This window comes from Oryzias melastigma, linkage group LG11 (genome assembly GCF_002922805.2).
Source record: "Oryzias melastigma strain HK-1 linkage group LG11, ASM292280v2, whole genome shotgun sequence".
Taxonomy (NCBI): Eukaryota; Metazoa; Chordata; class Actinopteri; order Beloniformes; family Adrianichthyidae; genus Oryzias; species Oryzias melastigma.
This window is the reverse complement of record NC_050522.1, coordinates 16,935,699-16,956,110: the sequence shown is the minus strand read 5'-3', so window position 1 is coordinate 16,956,110 and position 20,412 is coordinate 16,935,699. Positions and strand designations below refer to the sequence as shown.

Below are 20,412 nucleotides of genomic sequence, written 5' to 3'. Positions count from 1 at the left end.
AGCATAAAAAAGGAATGGATTTTTTTAATCGATTAAACAAATGTATATTTACAAACATAACATATTAAGAAAAATCAATAGAACAATTTTATTTTGAAATAATTTCTTGTGTATTTTTTATTCCAAAATATTTTTCCTTTTATGACAAGAATTTATCATTTTAAGAATAAAAATGTCCCCTTTTAAGTTAAACTTTCGAGTTGAGTAGAAAAGCGTCAAAGTCAAACAAAACTGGAATTGAAATGAAATAATAAATATTTAATTGAATCAAATCATGAATGTGTGAAGTGCAATCAAATCAATTCAGTTTTTTTGTCTGTGAAACAGCACAATAACATCACACTGCTAAAACGTGTAGTATTAGTCATCTTTATTCGCTCTTTTTTCATTGATTTATTTACTCAAACATAAAACTGTTAAAACAGTTGTCATAGGACTTAGTCACAGCCAGCCGACTTTGCTGTGTATTTTTGAGTCCACCAGCTTTTGCTGATCTTACTGCCTGTTTTCACATTGTTTCCTATCCACTGTCCTGCCAGTCTCCCCAGGTACTGATCTTTTTAGCCCAATTCAGTATTTCCCAGTTTGCATGGTACATTTTCAAAACCCTCTTTTATTTCGGGTTTTAAAATGTCAAACTTTGGGCAGATGTTTTAGCTTGTCATCGCAGACATTTATTACCAAGATCCTATGAATCAATCGAGCTAATTAGACTGTTGTTACTGGGGCTTCTTAGTCAGTACATATAACTTATTGTTATATGCACAATAGATAAAAAAGGAAAATTGCTAAAGATTTTTTATTATTATTATTATTAATTTCATTGGCAAAGTTTACCAGATTGTTTCAATACAATCATTGTATATGAATGTGCATCTCTGGCTATTTACCTGTTTGTGTGGAATAAAAGCAAATTTATAATATTTAACAGCTTAGGCATATTGTCAATTTCACAAAACTATTTTTAAATAAGCTTTTAAATATATACATTTATGTGATTGTCAGAATCTTGAGGAGTATTAGCTCAAGGTCCCATAAATTTATAGAAAATGGAATTAGATTTGTCCTTTTTAAGGAAAGTTAGAAGAGCTGTGGCCCTGATTGGTTGCAGGTTGTCACACTACGCAAATTCAAGCCGAATAGTTGGGGAAATCGAAAGCTACAGACGTAAACAGGTTTGTTGTGGGGCTAACCTAATCTGGGGATGTAAACAAATGCTTAAATGGTCAAGTAGGAGATAGTTCACAGGGCTACTGACAGGATTGGATCAGGGCCTACACGCTGACGCAACCACAGTTCACAAAAGAGGCCATCTCGTCGCCGCAGCATCGGGTGTCAACTGCCTTTTGACACGGAGGGTCTGAATCCGTCGAAAGTCGCTGTTTTTCTTTTACATGACAAAAAGAAAGACAAGCACGGGCCCATCTATGACTAGTCAAGTATGGGCATTTACAACAAGCAGTGGGAGGAAAAAAATAAAATGATTTTGTTTGCTTCCCCCGTAGTTTCTGTCCGGGCTGCTGTGAGTGTCATTTTTTTCCATTGCAAAAACATCTCTGTACAAACAGAAATAAAGATGGAGCAAAAGTCTAGCATCTCCACAGATGTCTCGTCTGGTTCCAAGCTGCTGATGTCTATTTCAAATGCAGTCCAACTCTCCTCTCCTTCCATGTTGCCTCTTGGTCAAAGCAGAAGGGTTTCACAGGATGGTCACGTGGAAACGCTAGTGGTCGAGATGACACGCCACGGATTGTGAGCCGTTTTTCAACACGACAACATCATCACGCTCTTAGGTTAAACTCGGAAAAACGATGAGCTGTGTTTCGAGTGTTCGGACAGCCCCGCCCGCCGCGCAGAGGATGCCCTTTCCATCCACGGGTGGTCATTCGGGAACGTGAGGAGCATTACAGAGAGAACGACCTGTCCGTGTCCGCACAGGAAGAAAGAGTGATACGGAGAGAGAAAAAGAGAGAAAGTCCAGCCATTCACATCTTTTTCCTCCAACCCCTCCCAGGCAGCTGCCGCACTGACCGGTGAGCTGTAGAAGAGAGGAGGGGCGGTGTCCACTGATCAGGGATCAGCGGGGATCAGTCTGTGTATTGATCAGGAGCAGCGAGTGGGTCCAGCCCCTCCTCTCTCCTACTCCGCCTACCCTGCCTCCCCCATCCCCAAACAACCGTCAGCCCCCCCATCAGAGCAGCAGGACTTGGAGACAGAGGTGGCCCCCCCTGGCCCTCCACTGTCAGAGGATGATGCAGCAGCGGCACAGACGTTGACCACCTCCGTGTACGGAGGGAGGGGGCGTCACTGGGGCAAAGTAGGCATGAACCTTGATCTCTGGTAGGTGGGCCTGTGTACAGACACAAAAACATAGAAAAGTCTCAGAATATTTAAATACAAATACATTTAAACTCAACATACAGATGGATGTGATGATCATTTTCCAATTGTATCAACAATCTTCTTTTATTTTTTTAGATTTTTTTCAGTTGAGTCTTAATTAACTGTAGTAATAAAATATTTAAAAAATAAAAAAATGTTTATAAATCAGATTTTTGAATGGATATTGACTGCAGCTCAAACGTTTTTGTCATGAAATCCTATTTTGACTTCACTCATTCAAATAAAAAACCCACTCAAAATTGAAAAACGACATTTGATACAAAAAAAATGGATTGGATAAATTATTTAAAGTCATCAGCTTTCAAAACTGTGTTTAAAAAAAAAACTAATTTTTTAAAGTATTTTTTGGTCATTATTTGCCAAAGATGTGTTTGAATTTATAGGCCTCCATGCCACAGCAGTTTAGACTATTAAGTCAGATTTTATTTTTGTAGTAGAGAACATGAGCTGGAAGGTCATGTGACGTTGATTAAAAATGGGCAAAAAATTACCTCAAAACTCCTAAAGACCCACTTAGATGAAAATTGTGTTTTAACATGTTCTTGTGGTAATTGTTTGGTGATAGAAATCATATATATGGTAAATTAAGATTAAAATTTGATTTGGCGATATATTGTGATATTTGGTTTGGCGATTCGATTTAAAATGCTGACAAGACAATCTTTATTTAATTATGTATACGTTTACAAGCAGTGTCTTACTTTTGTTTTCCACCTAAACCTTTGACTGCTTGTTGGGAGCACAGCACACTGAGACTCTTGGAGCAGCTCTACACCACGACAAAAACAAAAGGATCTCACGAGAACCAGCCTCAGTTAAATGTTTAGTCTGCCTTGTGGTTTTTGTTGTTATGAGACATGTAGTCCGTTTTGACTTGGGATGAGTACTAAGCTGAAACTCTTTGCCACGTTGCTGCCAGTATCAGTATACAGTTGCAGTGCTTAGTGTTGTGATCATTAATAAAATTAATTTTACTATTTTATTACAATGAGAGACGCATTAATATTAGAGCTATTTTATTCTAAGTCATACTAAATTCTTGTCAAGGAAAGACTTTTATAACAATTTTGACATTTACGTCTGTTTCTGAAAATAAAACAAGTATTTAAATATGACCGGTGGTCTATTACATACTATTGAGCTCAAAGCAGGTCCCAAAGATTTCTATTTAAGAAGCAACTTATTAAAAAAGCTCAACTCAATATTCAGTTTGCTGTTTTTACAGTTTGGAGCCTGAATGCAACCTTTTAATCTGTTGTATCAAGATAACCCCCAAAGATCAAACACAAGTGAAAAGTTCATGCATTTCTTTTTTTTTATCTAAAAGATAAATATATATTCTTGGTATAGTAGGATTAAAAATGTTGAGTTTCTTCCTTTGCTCACTAACCCTGATGCGTTTGATGCCAGCCCTGGTGACTTGCTGACAGTCGTACAGCTCGATGCGCTCCAGACGATGGCAGCTCTTCAGGTGCTCGAGGGTCACGTCGGTGATGAGGGGGCAGTTGTCCAACTCCAGCACCGTGAGGCGCTCTTGGCCGCAGGTGCTGCTGCTCAGGGCTCTGATGCCATCGTCGGTGATCAGCTCGCAGTGGGACAGGGACTGCCAGGGGCAGGAGAGACACGGTTGAAGAAATACAAGATATGCAAATTTAATGACGCATGCGCACGGATCCGAGCCTGAGAAAGATCCCGACGCAAACTCAGACCTGTGTGTGTAAATGTTTACCAGGGCTTGCAGACGTGGGCAGTGGATTGACAGCTGAACCAGGGTGTTATCTGTCACCTGAGGACGGAAAGAACCTTAATTACCAAAGTGTTATCACGTGTCAACAGACAGCTAAGCAGCTCTGGTTAAAGTTTCTACAGTCGGCTGTTGAATGATCCAGACTCGCTCCAGTCATAATTCACTATTTCACAATTCAAAGACTACTTGGTTCGCTTTGAAAATACATCAAAAATTATCAAATTAAAATGTTGAGAAGAACTTAAATCTCTTACCAAAATACATTCTTCCAAATCCATTTTTTCAAGCTCATGACAGTTCTGTGAAGACAAAGGGACAGTTTATGAAATTCAGTTTAGTGTTGCAGCTAAAGGAAAGATTTGGTTGTGATAAAGTGAAAAATAAAAAACGTACTCGGGCAAGTACAGTGAACCCAGCGTCGGTAACATGGGAGCAGCGTGCAGCTTCAAGGATCCTTAAAACACAGACATGCAACTGAAAAAACAGCTTAAACAATAGATTAAAAATGTCACAAAAAGCATAAAGTTAGTGTGTTTTTATGTGCTTACAGTCCATAAATGAAAACTGTGGGAGCTGAAGGCATTTTCCATGATGAGGATTTGTTTGTTTCTTACTTGAGTCGTGGACAGTTCAGTCCCAGTGCAGTGAGAGAGGCGTCTGTGATGTTACTGCAGCCGGACACACACAGGACCTGCAGCTTGTGGCATCCTCGGCACAGACTGACCAGACCCTCGTCTGTGATTTGCTGGTGAAAACAGTCGCACAAACAAGTTTAGAGAAAGTCAAAGTCGGACATTTGTTTGTGACTCTCTACAACCAAAGGGGTTTTCTTACTGTGCAAGACTGCATGTTGATGGTGGTGAGCTCGGGGCAGTGTTTCTGTAAGTGCTTCAGAGCGCCATCGTCCAGCTAGGTCAAAAACAACAACCAACAAACATTTTTCAAATAAAATGATGATCTATAGTGCAAAAAATAGCATTTTTTTTTGCTAATTTGGTATCTACTTGGGATTTTTAGGCCAATTAAGCTAATATTTTTGCAACTTACTAGGTTTTTTTTGGCTAATTTGGCATCTTCTAAGGTTTTTGGGGTTAATTTTGAGTTAAGCTAATACTTTACCAACATGTTAACCTTTTGTTTTTGCTACTTTGGCATCTACTGGGGGTTTTTGAGCTTATTTTGAGTTAAGCTAATATTTTAGCAGTGTGTTAGCTTTTTGGCTAATTTAGCATCTTCTTCTTCTTCTTTTCCTTTCAGCTTTTCCCTTCAGGGGTCGCCACAGCGAATCAATTTCCTCCATCTAAGCCTGATTAGCATCTACTCAATATATTTACTTAATTCATCCACAATTCTGTATATAGGTTTATAGCCAGTGTCTATGAGTCTTAAAAAGTTGATAAGAAAGATTTTAAATTATTATTTTTATTAAGTTGGAAAACATCTGATAAAATAGCCAGAACAAAATGTTGGCTGTCAGAGGCAAAAACAAACAAACAAAAAAACAGGCTAAATATTTCAGAATAATGAGATTGATATACAAAATAAAAGCATAAAAATTAACCTTTACTGCAACAGTAAAAAAAAGCAAAGGTAAACATATATATTTGGTCATGTCTGATTTTATAGGTGTTAATAAATGCAACTTTATGCAGAAAAAGTTTGATTTACTCTATCAAAAATTTAAAACCGTAACTAAAACACTTTATAATCCAGGATGCTTATAGTTAACTACATTAGTACTTAATAATAAATGTAACATTTTTCAAAGGGCACAAAAAAGATCTTTCACAAAAACAAAAGCAATAAGTCACCTAAACAAATGTGTTACCTGTGTGCAGCCTCTGAGGAACAGCGCTCGTAAACCGATGCATCCTCTCGCTAGGGCTTCTATGCCGTCCCGTGTGATTTGGTCACACCACGAGAGGTTCAATGTCTCCAGCATTCTGCAGCCATCACTATAAATTAACCCAAAATAAAGGATAGGAATGTGATTATTATCTGATTACCATTTTAAAAAGTATTTCCCATTTTGGAGAAGAATACCTGAGGGCTTTGAGGGAGTGGTTACTGATGGACACACAGGAGGTAAGATCTAGTTGTCTGAGCTTGGAGCAAAACTTGCTGAGGCTGAGGCAGGTGCTGTCTGTAATCTTGGTGCAGCCGTTTAGATTCAACACTTCTATGTTTCTGCAGTTCTGAGCAAAAGTCCTAAAGAAACAGACAGAAAAGTTCCTCTAAAGTCAACAATAGACACAGAATTCAACCAAAACGTAGACATTTTTCATTCCAAAAACTTAAATCATTTGTTTTGCTCCAGTATTTCAATAAAAATGTAAGTAAACTCTACAGAATGAAGAAGCAGGAACAACTTCATAGAATAGATACATAACATAAATCAAGCCAAACCCTATTTATTAAATCAATAAACAATAATGAGCTCACTTCATGGAGGCATCTCCAACGCTCAAGCAGCCCCGGAGGCTGAGCTGCCTTAGGAAGCCCCCACAACGTTTGGAAATGTTCTCCACCACCCGCCCCTGAGGGACACAGGGACACAGTGCTATGAGAGGGGCCACAGCGGACCAGCAGTGACGTACCGCCCACACCAAAGCCTACTGACCCAGCACTGAGCCTCAGGCTGCATGACGCTACTCAACCAGCAGATTTACACACACAGTGATTTTTTTTTACTATTTTGAGAACAAGCCTCACCTCTATGTCGGTCTGAAAGTTGAACAAGTCGATCTTTTGCCAGTTGCTTCCGTCTAGAGCCAGGACGTTCCATGCCTGAGATGGGAGGGGAAACAACAGAGAGAAGAAAAGGAAAGTGGAAATACTTGTTTAAAAAAATGTGAACAAAAAATGCAGTCTTTGATCAATATTGCTCAATTTTTGCTATATTTAAAAAAAATCTTTGAAAAAGTGAAAATAAATAAAAAATAAATGAAAAAACACGATGACCAAACCTTTTTTACTGAAGTTTTTTTTTGTCTTTTTATCTTTTAACATTTCAGATTGAAAAGTATCTTAGAATAAAAACAATAAATCGCAAATAATGTCTAGATTAATATCGTCACAGAAAAATTCCAAATTATTGTTTGCAGTAAGGTTGTTGGAAATGACACAAATCTATAAACCATCACTGTGTTTTTTATTTAAAAGGTTTTTTTATCCACGTTTGTTGTCACAGTTTTCAAAATGCTCCACTTTTAATTAATTTCCATTATTAAAAGTGAGTGGCGTGAAATGTTGCAGCTGTCGTCCCAGTGACATCTTCAGGAACAGATGACCTTTTAAGGCCTTTGTTTTCTTCACCTATGTGTGTTTTTTCCGTGCAATTTGTCTGCCTACTAACAAGAGATCGTTTGAATTTCAAACGACTTGAATGTTTCATTTGTTTCTGAAGCCAAACTTGTTTTCTTTTAGTAAATATCTCTAAATTATAGAAAAAAAAGCTGTAATTCAAAAAAGGTATAAAGATTATTTATTCATTGTCACCACGTCACTTTGTTCAATATCGGAAAATATTTCAAATTTGCAATAAATGGTCAGAATTTTTAAAGAAAACAATGTTGATGTCAAATGGAGTCTTAGATTTAGTCCTAATAAGGATCTGTAACAGTTAATAAAACCCTTACATTTGTAAAATAACTGCCTTTCTTTAAAACAAGTTTTGTCTTTATAAGCTACTTTTAGGTATTAAAGGGATCCATTTTCAATATCTTGCCTTCACAGAAGAAAAAAAAACTAGTTTCCTAAAAGGATCTGTATAAAGAAAAGCTTTCAAACTCATGTATATTGCAAGAATCCCAGCTGCAGTTCACCCTACAGTCAGCAGAGGGTGCCATTTTGAGGAGGTTTTTGTTTATTTTGGACACTGAAAGTTTGTTTTTTTCCTGTCACCTGACCACAACCTTTTTTGCATAAATTTGGTAGGTTTATAGTCTATATATTTGGAAGGTTTAAAACCTGCTTACCTTGGACACCTGAGCACACCTGCAGAGTGTAACTACGTCCAGATAGGAGAATATTCTAAAACAAGAGACAAAAAGATTATTCTTGGACACTGTGCATGTAATCAAACTCAGATAATGTATGCTTTGATTTATGAAAAGTTTCTTTATGAGGCTTTTGAATGATTCCCTGTGTGTGGTTAGAGCCTCACAGTAACAGTGTTTGAATTGAGCGACGGTCAGCGACAAAGAGCTGCATGCAGCAGGCTACTGGGTCAGCTCAATCCATTAATCTGCCAATGAGTAATCTCTGGCAGCCAGACAGGCCATGCCATAGGCAGCCTGGACTGACAGACATACTGTAAACCAGTTCAAAGGAGGACGCACACATAAAACCAAATACACAAGCAACAGATCAGACTTCAAGTAGCGGCCTATAGAACACAAGGTATTCAGAGAGCTGTCGCTGTGCCAGCTCTTTGAGCCCAGCTGGGTGTTGAATGTCCTTTTAACCCTTGAAAAACAGGAGCCGCCTATTGTTTCCTGCGCATAGACCCAGACAAAAGCTGCGTGTCCTGGTGTTGGTCATAGGCCTGCACATGTTGAGGCATGTCCGTGTAATCCATACCAGAGGTATCAGAAACAAACACTAAACCAACACACACATACAAGTGTACAGGCACGTGCAAACACGGACAAACAGTGGAGCATCTGACCAATCAGTCCTCATTGATCACACTGACCACAGCGCGGCACTTTTAATCCAGTGCAACCTGACTTTCATTAACTAATCTGATTTGGAAAAGCGTGTCAGTTTCAGACGTTAGCATCAAAGAAGGATGAACTTCATGGATAAAACACACATTTTACTCTAGAAATCACAAGGGAATAAAAATAATCTAAATCTAATGATTAAACTCCTTGTTCCAGCTAGGAGGACCTAATTGTTGACTAAATGTACACCAGACTCATCAAGCGTGGCGAGACGAGAAAGTGTGGAGCTGTCATGGGTCTGGGGCTGGTTGCCATAGTAACAGCTCAGACATGAATTTTGGTGGAGGAGGCGTGCTGAGTCAGTACTTGGGTGTGACGGCACACAAACTGAACCCTCACCGAAGATGCACTAGTGTCTGAGAGCGAGTTCGAGTCCACGCCGCGCTGGCCTACATAAAGAAACCAGCGAGGGAAGGGGGGGTTGCAGAAGAACGCCGCCCCCCTCCCCTGCTGCACGCAGTGACACACTGACATTCCTGTTAATACGAACATGAATTATTCAGATCAGCAAACTAACTGGATAATGATTCCTGCAGCAGCATGGATGCCAAAACAAAAACACGCGACTTTTTCCCCATCATAAAAAAGCCAAAATGAATAATGTTTGAAGATGGTTTAAATTTAGAGAGAATCCTTAATTCATTGATTAGATGAGAAAGGCAAAAAATACTTGCTGTTCATTTCAGTCAAATTTTAAACCAGAAGATCTCAATGTTCTTTGGTTTTTATGGGTTTTAAAAAGCCGGGATGAGAGATTTTTTATTTTACAACAAGAATTGGTACCAATGTTTAGTAACTTCTCACTTTTATTATCTAAAACTTTTTTGAAATTGCAAAACAGAGTTTTGTGCTCTAATTTCTCTAAAAAATAGATCAAATGTGCTTCTATTTCCTTATAAAAAAAAATAAATTTTCCAGTCAATTCTAATGTTTTACTTTAAAAAAAAGGACAACAAAAGCAGAACTATGAACCCCTGACACAACCAGTGTTTGGTTACACCTCAGTGGGTAAAGAGCACAGCTTTAGTAAAATATTTCGTTCCTATCTGGGGACTCACATTCATTCTCCTCACAAAAGCCGTCTTGTTCTTGGGTTTTCTGGGCTGCTCTGTGTACGCTGCTCTTTTTAAAGATATCCGTCCATCTTTTGACTCGAGGCTGAGGATTTAAACTAGGGGTGTGGGGCGATACGATACATGTTCCGATACATTTCTCACAATACGTATTGAAATATATCCCAAGACTGTACCAGAACAATTTTTGATTGATTTGAATCGATTTTTCCCTACAAACCCAATTCAAACATCTCCTTACGGCATGTTGGGGAAGTCTTTTTGCACGTTAAACTTTTGCTTTTTGTCATATCAGTTAGACATTTAGCTCTATAATATTCCTACTATAACTTATATATGAATTGCAGTTTAACCAAAAGTCATTATAGAATCCCTAAAAGAATAAAACAAAAATTAAATCAGTTCTGATGATATTTAAAGTATCTTTTTAATGATTTAATCTTCTATCGTTTCACCAAAAGATCAAAATGATTGAGCAGGAAACACAGCAGAATGCTTACTAAGCATTCACACAACAGTGATTCTCCTGCTCCCTTCCGTACGTATTACAGCACGTAAAAATTCAATCACACTTTCAGCGATTTCAGTAATCTTGGTATATAAATGTTCATCTTATTCAGGACATTATTGCTTGTATTTTTGGTATTCTTCTTGCATCACTAGTTGATGTATGTGAAAGTTTTTGAAATATTGAACAAAATATGCCCCATAGGAAATGAATAAGAATGTTTTCAAACTCAAAAACTTTAAGTAGATTACCAAAAAGCCTTTAAATATATTCATGAACTATGTTTACATCTTTTTTTTTTTAATTTTGGAGTTTAGCTAATATTTAGCAACATGGCAAAGTTTTTAGCTAATTTATTTTATTGAGAAATTTTAGGCTATTTTGGAGATTAGCTAAGTTTTAAGCAACAAGCTAACTTTTTTTTGGCTAATTTGGCATCTACTACGGTTTTTTGGGGGCTAATTTGAAATATTTTGGCAAAATTGGCATGTATTAGTGATTTCTAAGCAATTTTACTACAAATTTTTCTGAAATTTAGGTCAACGTCAGCGCTTTTTCATAAGCCTTTTAACAACATTTCTAGTCTTTTAGCAAGTTTAACATTTTGCAAATATCATTTGCATTTTCAGCCCTTAATTAAAGTAAATTGCGTCACCATTTTCAGCAAAATGCTTCAGCCTCTTCAGCAGCTACTTTCAGCAAATAGCATTCACACTAACATTATCGCAGGTAATGCAACTTTTCTTGTTAAGCAATCTTATATCACAACCATTAAAAATGGCCGGAAACAAAGAGGAAAGCAGCCATAAAGTCTGAAATTATAAATTTGCTGAAATAGTCAGAGGAGAATGGGATCACACACAACTGATGATGTGGAAAGCATGAGGAAAATGTGACAGCTCTCACAAGATCAGCATATTCTGGTGTCTTTGCACACTCTTATTGCCTAAAATCCCTCAGTTTGTTAACCTCTTTTGCACCATATATCAGTGTAACATAGGAGTGATCTTCTGCGGTGATCATAACTCTTCTGCACTGAAGAATGAATCAAATGAGATTAAAATTAAAATTAGGTTTCATGTAAATTTACCATAGTAAACACTTTTTTTAAACCAGAACCTAAATATATATATATTTATAAATAGTAACAATACAAAGCGTGTGTTGCAGCAACAGTGTTAAACTAAGTTAAAAAATGTCAAAACAAGATTTACTGTCGTCACAATGAGTCTCCCTCACAGCTGGTGTTGTGTAACCACCCCCCCACCACCACCAGCATGACACATGTGACTGCAGGTCATGAGCTGCCGAGCTCCACCAGTGGAGGTCTGGCTGGTTCTGGTGGGCATACTGGCAGCGCTGGTGGAGTGCAGATCGAGCATCAGAAGAACACAGCACTGCGGAATTCCCCACCAGCTAAGACCAGCTATTTATAGCACGCACACACACATAGAGTTTGCATAGGCCCGGGAGGGCTTCACTCCTGCACATAACAAAAAAATCTGAGCTTTTCAGGCACATGTGTGAGCAGAGGCGATTATTTCTGTAAACAGACTAAAACATTTGCATGCAGAACTATCAATCTGCAGGGTCATATGGTTTAAGATTTGGATAAAGATTATGCACAAATGTAAGGATGCAGGCCCTCCTTCTCTGTCGAGTTTGCGTGTCTCTGTTGAGTGGTTGACCGTACCTGAGGAGAAGCTCTTTGGGGAGCTTCTTGTTAATGGGGGCTTCATCGCTGTTTGAGAACACCTGCAACGACAGAAAAGTTTAGTGGCGGGTTTGACAAGCTGAAACAGTAGCAGGACAAACAGCAGCAACTATTAGTTTGTGTCAACAGCTGATGCATGAATGGAAACAGGCCTTTTGACGGAGCGAATGTTTACTGTGGAGAATTGAGCTTCCTTAAGCTAATAAACGTTTGCTGCCCCCCCTTTACCCTCTGCAGAGGCTTATAATTCTGCCCGCCTGGTGAGCTTGTTGGCATGCTTATCTCACTTAGCCTATTCGCTGGATGTCTGGCCATCTGCTGTGCGGGACACGGGCGGACACGCTCGCAGGTGAGCCCAGTCAGAGGAACAGATCTAGAAAATTCTCGATGGGGCGCGCCGGCGTTCTGTCATGAATCTCAATGACACCAAACGTTCAGACGCGCCGAGGAGACTCCCTACATGTAAACAGAACGTGTGAGGACAGAGAGAATGGGAGGCCAGTTCTGCAACCTTATGGAGTAGTGAAAAACAAGGAAAAGGGGGGATGAAAGAAACCGCTTGAGTTATTAATGCGCTAAAAGCAGGGAAGAAGAGGCAGGGAGGGAAGAGCATCCTTTTATGATGAAGCTGGGTCAAATAAGGGAAATAGGGGAATTTATGGGGAAGTTTCAGTAAATTATTAACCAAGATGGATTGTCTTTTAACAGAGACACAGACGCTTGAAGGATCTGAACCTTTCTGGTCAGCTACATTCATTCAAACCTTTCAGGAAAAGCATAATTGAATAATACACTTTAATAGCATCAACTCTGTCAGCTGATAAAGATGTATTAATAGATCCAGCACTGTGGAGGTTCAATAAAAGTCTTAAGACTCTTGTGGATATTTACAGTCTGTCCTCATGCTACAATGAAGCAAACATGAGAATTTAACAGATAATTGTCATTATTTAAAGTATGAGACTGAAACATCTAATTCCAGATAAGTTCTCAGGACCTTTCTGAACCTAATCTGATGATACTGGATATGAAGCCTCAGCTCTCTATATCTGGATTCACAGTAAACAGAGTGGATCTGAGTAAAAAACAATGTTTGAGTTTAATCACATGACCTAAAAGTGAAACAACAAGAGTAAGACAAAGTTAACAAAGTCTTCATCAGCTCAAATTGAAAGATGGGTAACAATTTCAAGAGATATAAACCAGACTATTACACTGCCACCGCCATGCTTAACTGCTAAGTCAAAGAGATTTTGCTGTTCGTCCAACTGTAAATGTAGCTTTCTCTTTTTAATCTACTGAGCGACATCCAAAAGTGCTATGCTTTAACAAATGTGTGACTTCAGTCAGCATCTTTACAACTCTCATAGCCTCTTCTCAGACGTACATGTCAGTGATTTTGTCCCCCATCCGTTCTGAATCTCCTTGATTCGTTACTTTTCAGACCTGTGAGCAGGCATCCTTTTGAAAGTTTTGGTTCCCTCACCCCGGGATCAGACTGCGTTTGGTCCGACTGCGGTCTAGCTACGGTAGATGACTCACATTGGCTACGGATGGCTGCAGGCACAGGCTCTGCTGCCGACCTACCGAGACTCCAAACTCACGTAGGATCACGGGATAACCCGCCATTTATATAGGAAGTACTAGTAAACTAACCCTCATCCCACCGTGATTTTAAATTATGCTCACAACACATCTTTTTCTGCGTGATTTGTCTTCATAGCACAAAACTTGTATTAATACTTTCATCTTATATAGCCTACAAAGTACATTTTTGACTGTGTTACACGTACTGTGTAACAAGTAAGGAGAAAAATGTATCGGATGCACTTTACACTCCCTCAAACGATTAAGGTTTAGATCGTCAATAGCCCCAACTTCACAAAAAAGGGGTCCAGCTCAGCTTGGCGAGATACGGAGACCTGCAGAGGCAGTGCGAGTGCCTCACACACTTTTCAAGCTACATAGAGACTCTGGCGTCTGTACTGGATTCGGACCGAATGTAGTGTGAGCCCGGAAATTGCCAATCACATCAACCGTCAACCGTAAAGCCCAATGAGACAATTCTTTTGTGATATTGGGCTATATAAATAAAATTGAATTGAATCGTTTACAATGATGTTTGCAACCCCCCCTCCATTTAAATAATTTTCATTCACAAAAACAAGAGTTAAGACACATTTCTGATCATCTTTAGAATAAATCCTTAATACCTGTTTTTTTTTAATTTTTTTCACATTGTTTAGACCTTGTCTTTGCTTTGTTTCTGGATTTATACACTTTTATTTTATCTCTTTATGCTTGATCTTTGCTATTTAGACAATTTCAAGTTTTTCTTGAAATCTAATTAAAAACTATGTCAAAAAATATTAAAGATGCTGGGGAAATTATTTACATCAAGCACTTCCACAAAAAAAAGATCTTAAAGGGGCCATACCATGATTTTCTTAAGCCTTTTAGAGTGAACTATATATGATCATATATTAATTACCTTTGGAACATTTAAAAACAATTTATTTAAGCAATATTAGTTATTTTTTGAGAGTCTTTTCCTACCCAGAAGTAAAACGATTCGATTCCTGAGGCTCCGCCTGCCGCTGTGTGTGGCTGCCCCCCGTTTCATGACGTCATCCTAGAGTCTTTGGCAGTGTCTGCACGCCTCCCCCGAAAATAATACAAATGTCTTCAAAAATAGTAGCCCGGCCATCGCTACACTGGTTCAAACACAAATACACGGAGCTTCTGCAAGACTGTGCCCGAGGGGGGGTGTCTTAAAGGAGTAAAGAAGTAAAGAACACATGTTTGAGCAGGAATTTACTACAGACAGGACACAATTGGAAGATATACGGTATTCTGCATCTAAAATTCAAGTTTTTTACTGATCACCACTAGATCTGTGGAGAAATTGAGTGTTGTGTTAAGAGTGGGGACGGTGCTGTCAGAGCAGACTCTTCCTGGAGGGGGCTGTTCACATCGTGCTGACGTCAGCACGAGGGGGAGGGGCTTCTGCAGACAGCGCAGGTTTTTAGAGGATTACTCTTAAATGCATGAACAGATCAAAATACCACTTTGCAGTTCTTTATAGTGAGGAATGAACAGTATAATGCACTCAAAACCTCAAAAAATAGAATTTTCATGGTATGGCCCCTTTAAAGTTGAATAACATTCCAGTCAGCCAGTTCCTGTGCACAGAAAGAAGAGAACGTCCTGTATCAATTAACCTTGCAGACATAAACACATCTTTAAATCACAATGCCATTCCAAACTCAACCCTCCATTACTATAAAGCCCGAAAAGCCGCATTCCCGAGCTCCTTTCTGCACCTCTGCTCTTAGGTGTTCATCCTGCTCTGTCAGTGTGTTTCTTTGAGGTAATTAAGAACTTTATTGTGGGTCGCGCATTCACTCGAGTCTTCAGTGCAGCAACTGCAGAGAGCTTAAGCCACGAGTAACAACTGAGTTACAGGTCAACTCCTGCTCTATTCTTGCTCACATAATCACACCGGATTGTTTCTGCCTGTCGACTGGTTAGCATGTAAGAAGCTTAGAACAAAAACACAGTGATATGGCCATGACAGACATAACTAGCACCAACACCTTACGTTCTGATTCACTCATACCAAGCGTGTAAGCACCTGAAGGGGAAAGTCAAGTTCCATCAAGTCCAATTCTCAAGAATCCTAGAAATGTACAATTTAGATGTCAGATAAACTACGTTTTGGGCTTTACAGAACTTTTGAGGACAGTTTTAGGCATTTGTTTAATCTTTTTAAAGAAAGTGCTGACAGTTTTCCCATGACTGCAGTCATGTTAAATTGAGTTAAATGATCTCTGCTTTGGATCCATCTAATCATTGTGAAAGTGGCTTTAAATAACTCCACTTTTCTGTTTCTAGCAAAAGCATCTATGAGGTGTTTACATCTGTGTGTGTCATAGACTCAGTTTAAATATGTATAAAGTAAAACGCATGAAGTATTTCTGCTGAGAATCTGCAACCAAAATGAAACAAAAATACAGAATTTTAGCTTTTTATTTAACATCATTTAACATTAAAATGTGATTCAACTGAGCATTTACATCACACATGTTCAATACCACCACATCTGGATTTAATGTTCTGACAAGATGGTTGCCAGATTTGGATCAATTATAAGCCTCAAAATCTTTAAGTAAATAATTTAAAATTTAAATAAAAAGTATTTTGATTTAATTTATTTTTTCCTATTTCTAATTTTCCTAGTCTCCTCACAGATGAGTACACAAAAACTGTTATCAAGTATTACATCAAACTAATATTTCTAAAGTACTTTAAAAATTAGCAAAAAAAATGTAATTAGCGAGAAAAACAACTCAAATGTCAACTATGTGCACATCCAATTTTTAGTCTAAGACTTAATTTTTAAACTTTAATTTACGTTTGACAACATTAAGGTTGTTATTGATGCATAGAATAAAATGAGGATGTGTTCTACTGGCTTATTGTAAATATCTAATGTTTTTATCAAGTGTTGAAACTGATAGTTTATCCTTTGTTTTTATGAATTTAGTATGTAACACCAAGTTTTTTCACTTTGAAATGAATTACTTTTATTAGTTAAAGTTGTGTTTTATATGCCAAAGCATCATTTGAACTGCCGTTTTTAATGCTATTATCTACTCCTTCTGATATATTAGTGCAGCCCTTTGATTTAAAATAGGACAAATACAGCAGTAAAGGATTGGTTTTACATCATATATAAAAAACAAAAAGAGTGTAGTGGACTAAAACTGCTCCTGGGAGATTATTATTTTGACATAAAGTTACTTTAGTTGATGTCAATTTTGAAAGTGACTATTTTTATTGGGTGCACGGAACAGAAGATGAGTAAGGGTTATGTTCAGGGATAGGGATGGGTTAATATGTGTGACCATTAACAACATTTAGCCTTGGATGCACTTAAAATACCAGCAGCAATCTGCATCAACATGAATTTCCAACAGTTTTTGTGCTTGGTTGGATGCAAATACGAGCAAATAACAACACTCATTGGTTAATACAGCCATAAAATGATCTGAGGTATGTGGTTTAAAGTCCCCCTGATCATCTTTTTCTTTTTATGACATAGTTTCTGCAGAGTGGCATGAGTTGTTCAGAAATTTACCCAAGTTGTGGGTGGCAATGTTGGCTAGGGGTGTAAACCCACCCCCACTTCCCATCATCCATCTGTTTACACTCTCTCCTGCTAGCCCCTTTCAACCCCAATCTAACTTTACTAATGCAACAAAAATGGCGAGCAATATTGGAGCGATAACTGTACAGTTTTGAGCTCAGACGAGGAAAACAAAGACGTTCATGGATCTATTTGTCCACCAGCGGAGCTTGAGTCCTGCTCATTGTAGAATCTACATCACACCTACAAGTTTTTTCTTTTTTTTTCCCGTTCACTCCGATTTGAATAAATAAAATACAAATAATACAAATAAATAAGCTTAATTTTCCTATATATGTCTTCCATTGTGACAGAAATGCTAAAATGAACACATTTAAAGGCCATTTTTCTGGGAGTGGGTCTTAAATCTGATGGTTTTATGTCAGATCCACAGTTCTGGGGCTATTAATTACCTGAAAAGCGTGACAATGCTCTTTAGTGTCATGCATTAACACTGTGGCAAAATGTTTGGCTGAGTCAAAGACGACACCCAGACACCTGTCAGTAGCAGGAGTGGTCTCAGATCCAGCCTGGAGGGGCTGAATGCTGCAACATTCCCGTTTGTGGCTGTAACCTCGGCCCTGACAGCTCGGCTGTCGTCGGCCACAGCCCCGCCGCCTGTCCCGCTGCGCCCCGCTCCATGTTGTCGTCCTGGCTCGGCCGGGCAACGACAGGATTTCGGATTACCTCTGGGGTAAAATTCCGAACGGGTAAAATTCGGAGCGCAGCGCAGACAGTTGAGGCGTTGGTGGAAGGTGCCCCCCCACACACACACCCCAACACACAATCCCTCCGTCATACCTCGAACCGGCCCTTGGTGATGCCGTTCATGTCTGCGGCGACACGTCTCCGCCGGGGACCGTTGGACCAATGGTTGCTGCTGTGTCCGTTTTCTGTCAGGTCGGAGAGCCGAGCTGAAGCTGGGTCTTCACGCCCTCCTCCTCCTCCTCTTCCTCCTGCCCCCGGCCGCCAGCGAGGCTCCCGCCGCCGGGTCAGTGGGGACTCGGGGGTGCGGGTGGTCCGCCTGCGGTACAGTGAGCGCTCGCTGTCTCGGAGACCGACGACTCCCGGGTCCGTCTCATCGCAGGGCTACGAAAATAACAATAATAACATGGACGGTCTGTCAAGTGACTTCACTTCCGCCTCTCCCTTCATCTCTCCCGTCGACTGGCACCGAGGTCTTCCGAGTGGGCCGAGCGCACGCGGGAGAGCCGAGATAACCGCGCGCTGTCGCGTCTCATGTCATTATTTTTCTCTCTCCTGCGTTTGGCTCCGTTATGGCGGCTGACAGCACTTCTTTAGCTCTGTGTTTTCTGTTTACTTGGAGGAGGAAGGGGCGGGGCGACGTGACGTCATCGCTGCGGGAAAAGCACGCGTGGTCGATTTGTTTTGATTGTGTGGTCTTGCAGAGATTTTTGAAGAAAAAAATCTGTCAGGGCGCGTGCTTGATTGCAAACAGCGATGCAGGTGTGATGGGGAAACCCCGCGTGGACATTAGTGGCCTTTATAAATTATATTTTATTTTTAGACGTATAGGCAGTAACAAAGATAAGTTGTTAAAATATTCATATTTTAAATACATATTTAAAAAGAAGTTTTATGAAAAAAAAATGAATAATTTGGGGATTTTGTGAATTTTTACGATAATAGTACTATATTTGTCAATAAATCTCAATTAAATTGGTTATTTCCCCCCTTTTTTTCAAAAGCTGCAGTGTTTTATCAGAGCATACATTTGTGGGATGACCTGTTTCATTTTCTAGGACATAGTTTCTGTAGAGCGGTAGGAGTTCATAATAAAGTCAACTCAGGATGTGGGTGGGACCTCTTAGTAAGCCTGACCTCACTTCCCATCATCCATCTGTTAACACACTTTCCTTTCCCTCACATCCCCAATACCTTAATATGGGAGCTATCCAGCTGTATAGTTTTGAACCAGATAACACCTCAGACGAGGAAAACAAAGACGTTCATGGATCTAATTGTCTGCAAGTGGATGCATCGGAATAAGCACAGAGCTTATTAAACTGATTTACAACAATTTGAATAAATAAATACTCAGAAATGCCATTTTGTTCTTAATTTTCTTTAAATATGTCCTCCACCATCAGAAAAATACCATGTTAAAACCGATTTTTATTGGAGTCTCTAATCCAATCTTCAAACTAGTGCTTTCAAGTCCCAAAGCTGACATTATTACACCTGGGAGGGACAGATGCTGCAGTTTTCTCCTCACTATTGTTACACCTCTGCAACAATTTTGACCTGAACTGCTCCAGTGGATCTACTTTCTTCTGAAGGAGCTCCTCTTGTCCTATAGTAAGGTAAAAAAATAAAATAAAATAAAAAAAGGTTGCTGTGGTTTCCAAAAGTTCTAAATAGGCACCAGTAGTAGCGGCAATGTCACTGTTTGGCATCATGGGCGCAACCTCCAACCTCACCTTTCTGCACATCCTATGAATGCACATTCTTTACAATTATTTCACCATTTAAAAGGAAAAGGAAGCATACAACACAAGATGGTTTACTGATAATAGGGTTATTACGACAAATAAATATTTCACCAAACGTCCATTTACCTATGAGCTTTAGAAGAAAAGAGAAGTTAAATATATTGATATAACATACAATCATATACAATTTCTTTATTTCTAGCATTTAATTAAAAATGAAATAATTCCAATTTAAGAACACGTGACTCTGCGGCCCCATGCATGATTATTAAGAACTGTATAAAGGAAATCATTTGTTTCTTGCAACATTGAAAGAATATTTTAGCTTTTTAGGCTTTGTGTTGTCCCATCCATATTTAATTCAATCAAATTAATGTATTAAATTCAAGGTTAATTTGGTCAAATTAGATTAGTACATTTTAAATGCTAGAATTTAGTTTTGGATTCTTCACTACTAAATGGAATTATGTCCTCTTGTCATTTTCTAAAGTTTTTTTTAATCTGCTCATTGAACAGTTCCATTGAACAGTTCCCAAACACAACTTAATTCGAGCTTTCACCGCTAGAGGGCGGTCACGTGCAGTCATTCCTATCTACTT

At 38.9% G+C, this 20,412-nt stretch overlaps 1 protein-coding gene across 2 annotated transcripts; it reads right to left on the bottom strand.

Moving 5' to 3' along the window:
* Positions 1–353: 353 nt before the first annotated feature.
* Positions 354–18,772, bottom strand: fbxl2 (F-box and leucine-rich repeat protein 2). 2 transcript variants are annotated; one of them, XM_024259063.2, is made up of 14 exons: positions 18,162–18,755; positions 12,152–12,213; positions 8,128–8,182; positions 6,863–6,937; positions 6,593–6,687; positions 6,194–6,358; positions 5,979–6,105; positions 4,985–5,059; positions 4,765–4,895; positions 4,544–4,604; positions 4,405–4,449; positions 4,133–4,189; positions 3,794–4,006; positions 354–2,350 (listed from the first exon to the last, which is right to left on the bottom strand). In XM_024259063.2, exons 1-14 carry the CDS (start codon positions 18,189–18,191, stop codon positions 2,243–2,245), a joined length of 1,299 nt encoding a protein of 432 aa, XP_024114831.1. In that variant the 5' UTR covers positions 18,192–18,755; the 3' UTR covers positions 354–2,242. The 2 variants fall into 2 exon arrangements, with proteins under 2 accessions (XP_024114831.1, XP_024114823.1); XM_024259055.2 differs by having other exon boundaries at positions 3,794–4,189; positions 18,162–18,772.
* Between the last annotated feature and the right edge of the window lie 1,640 nt (positions 18,773–20,412).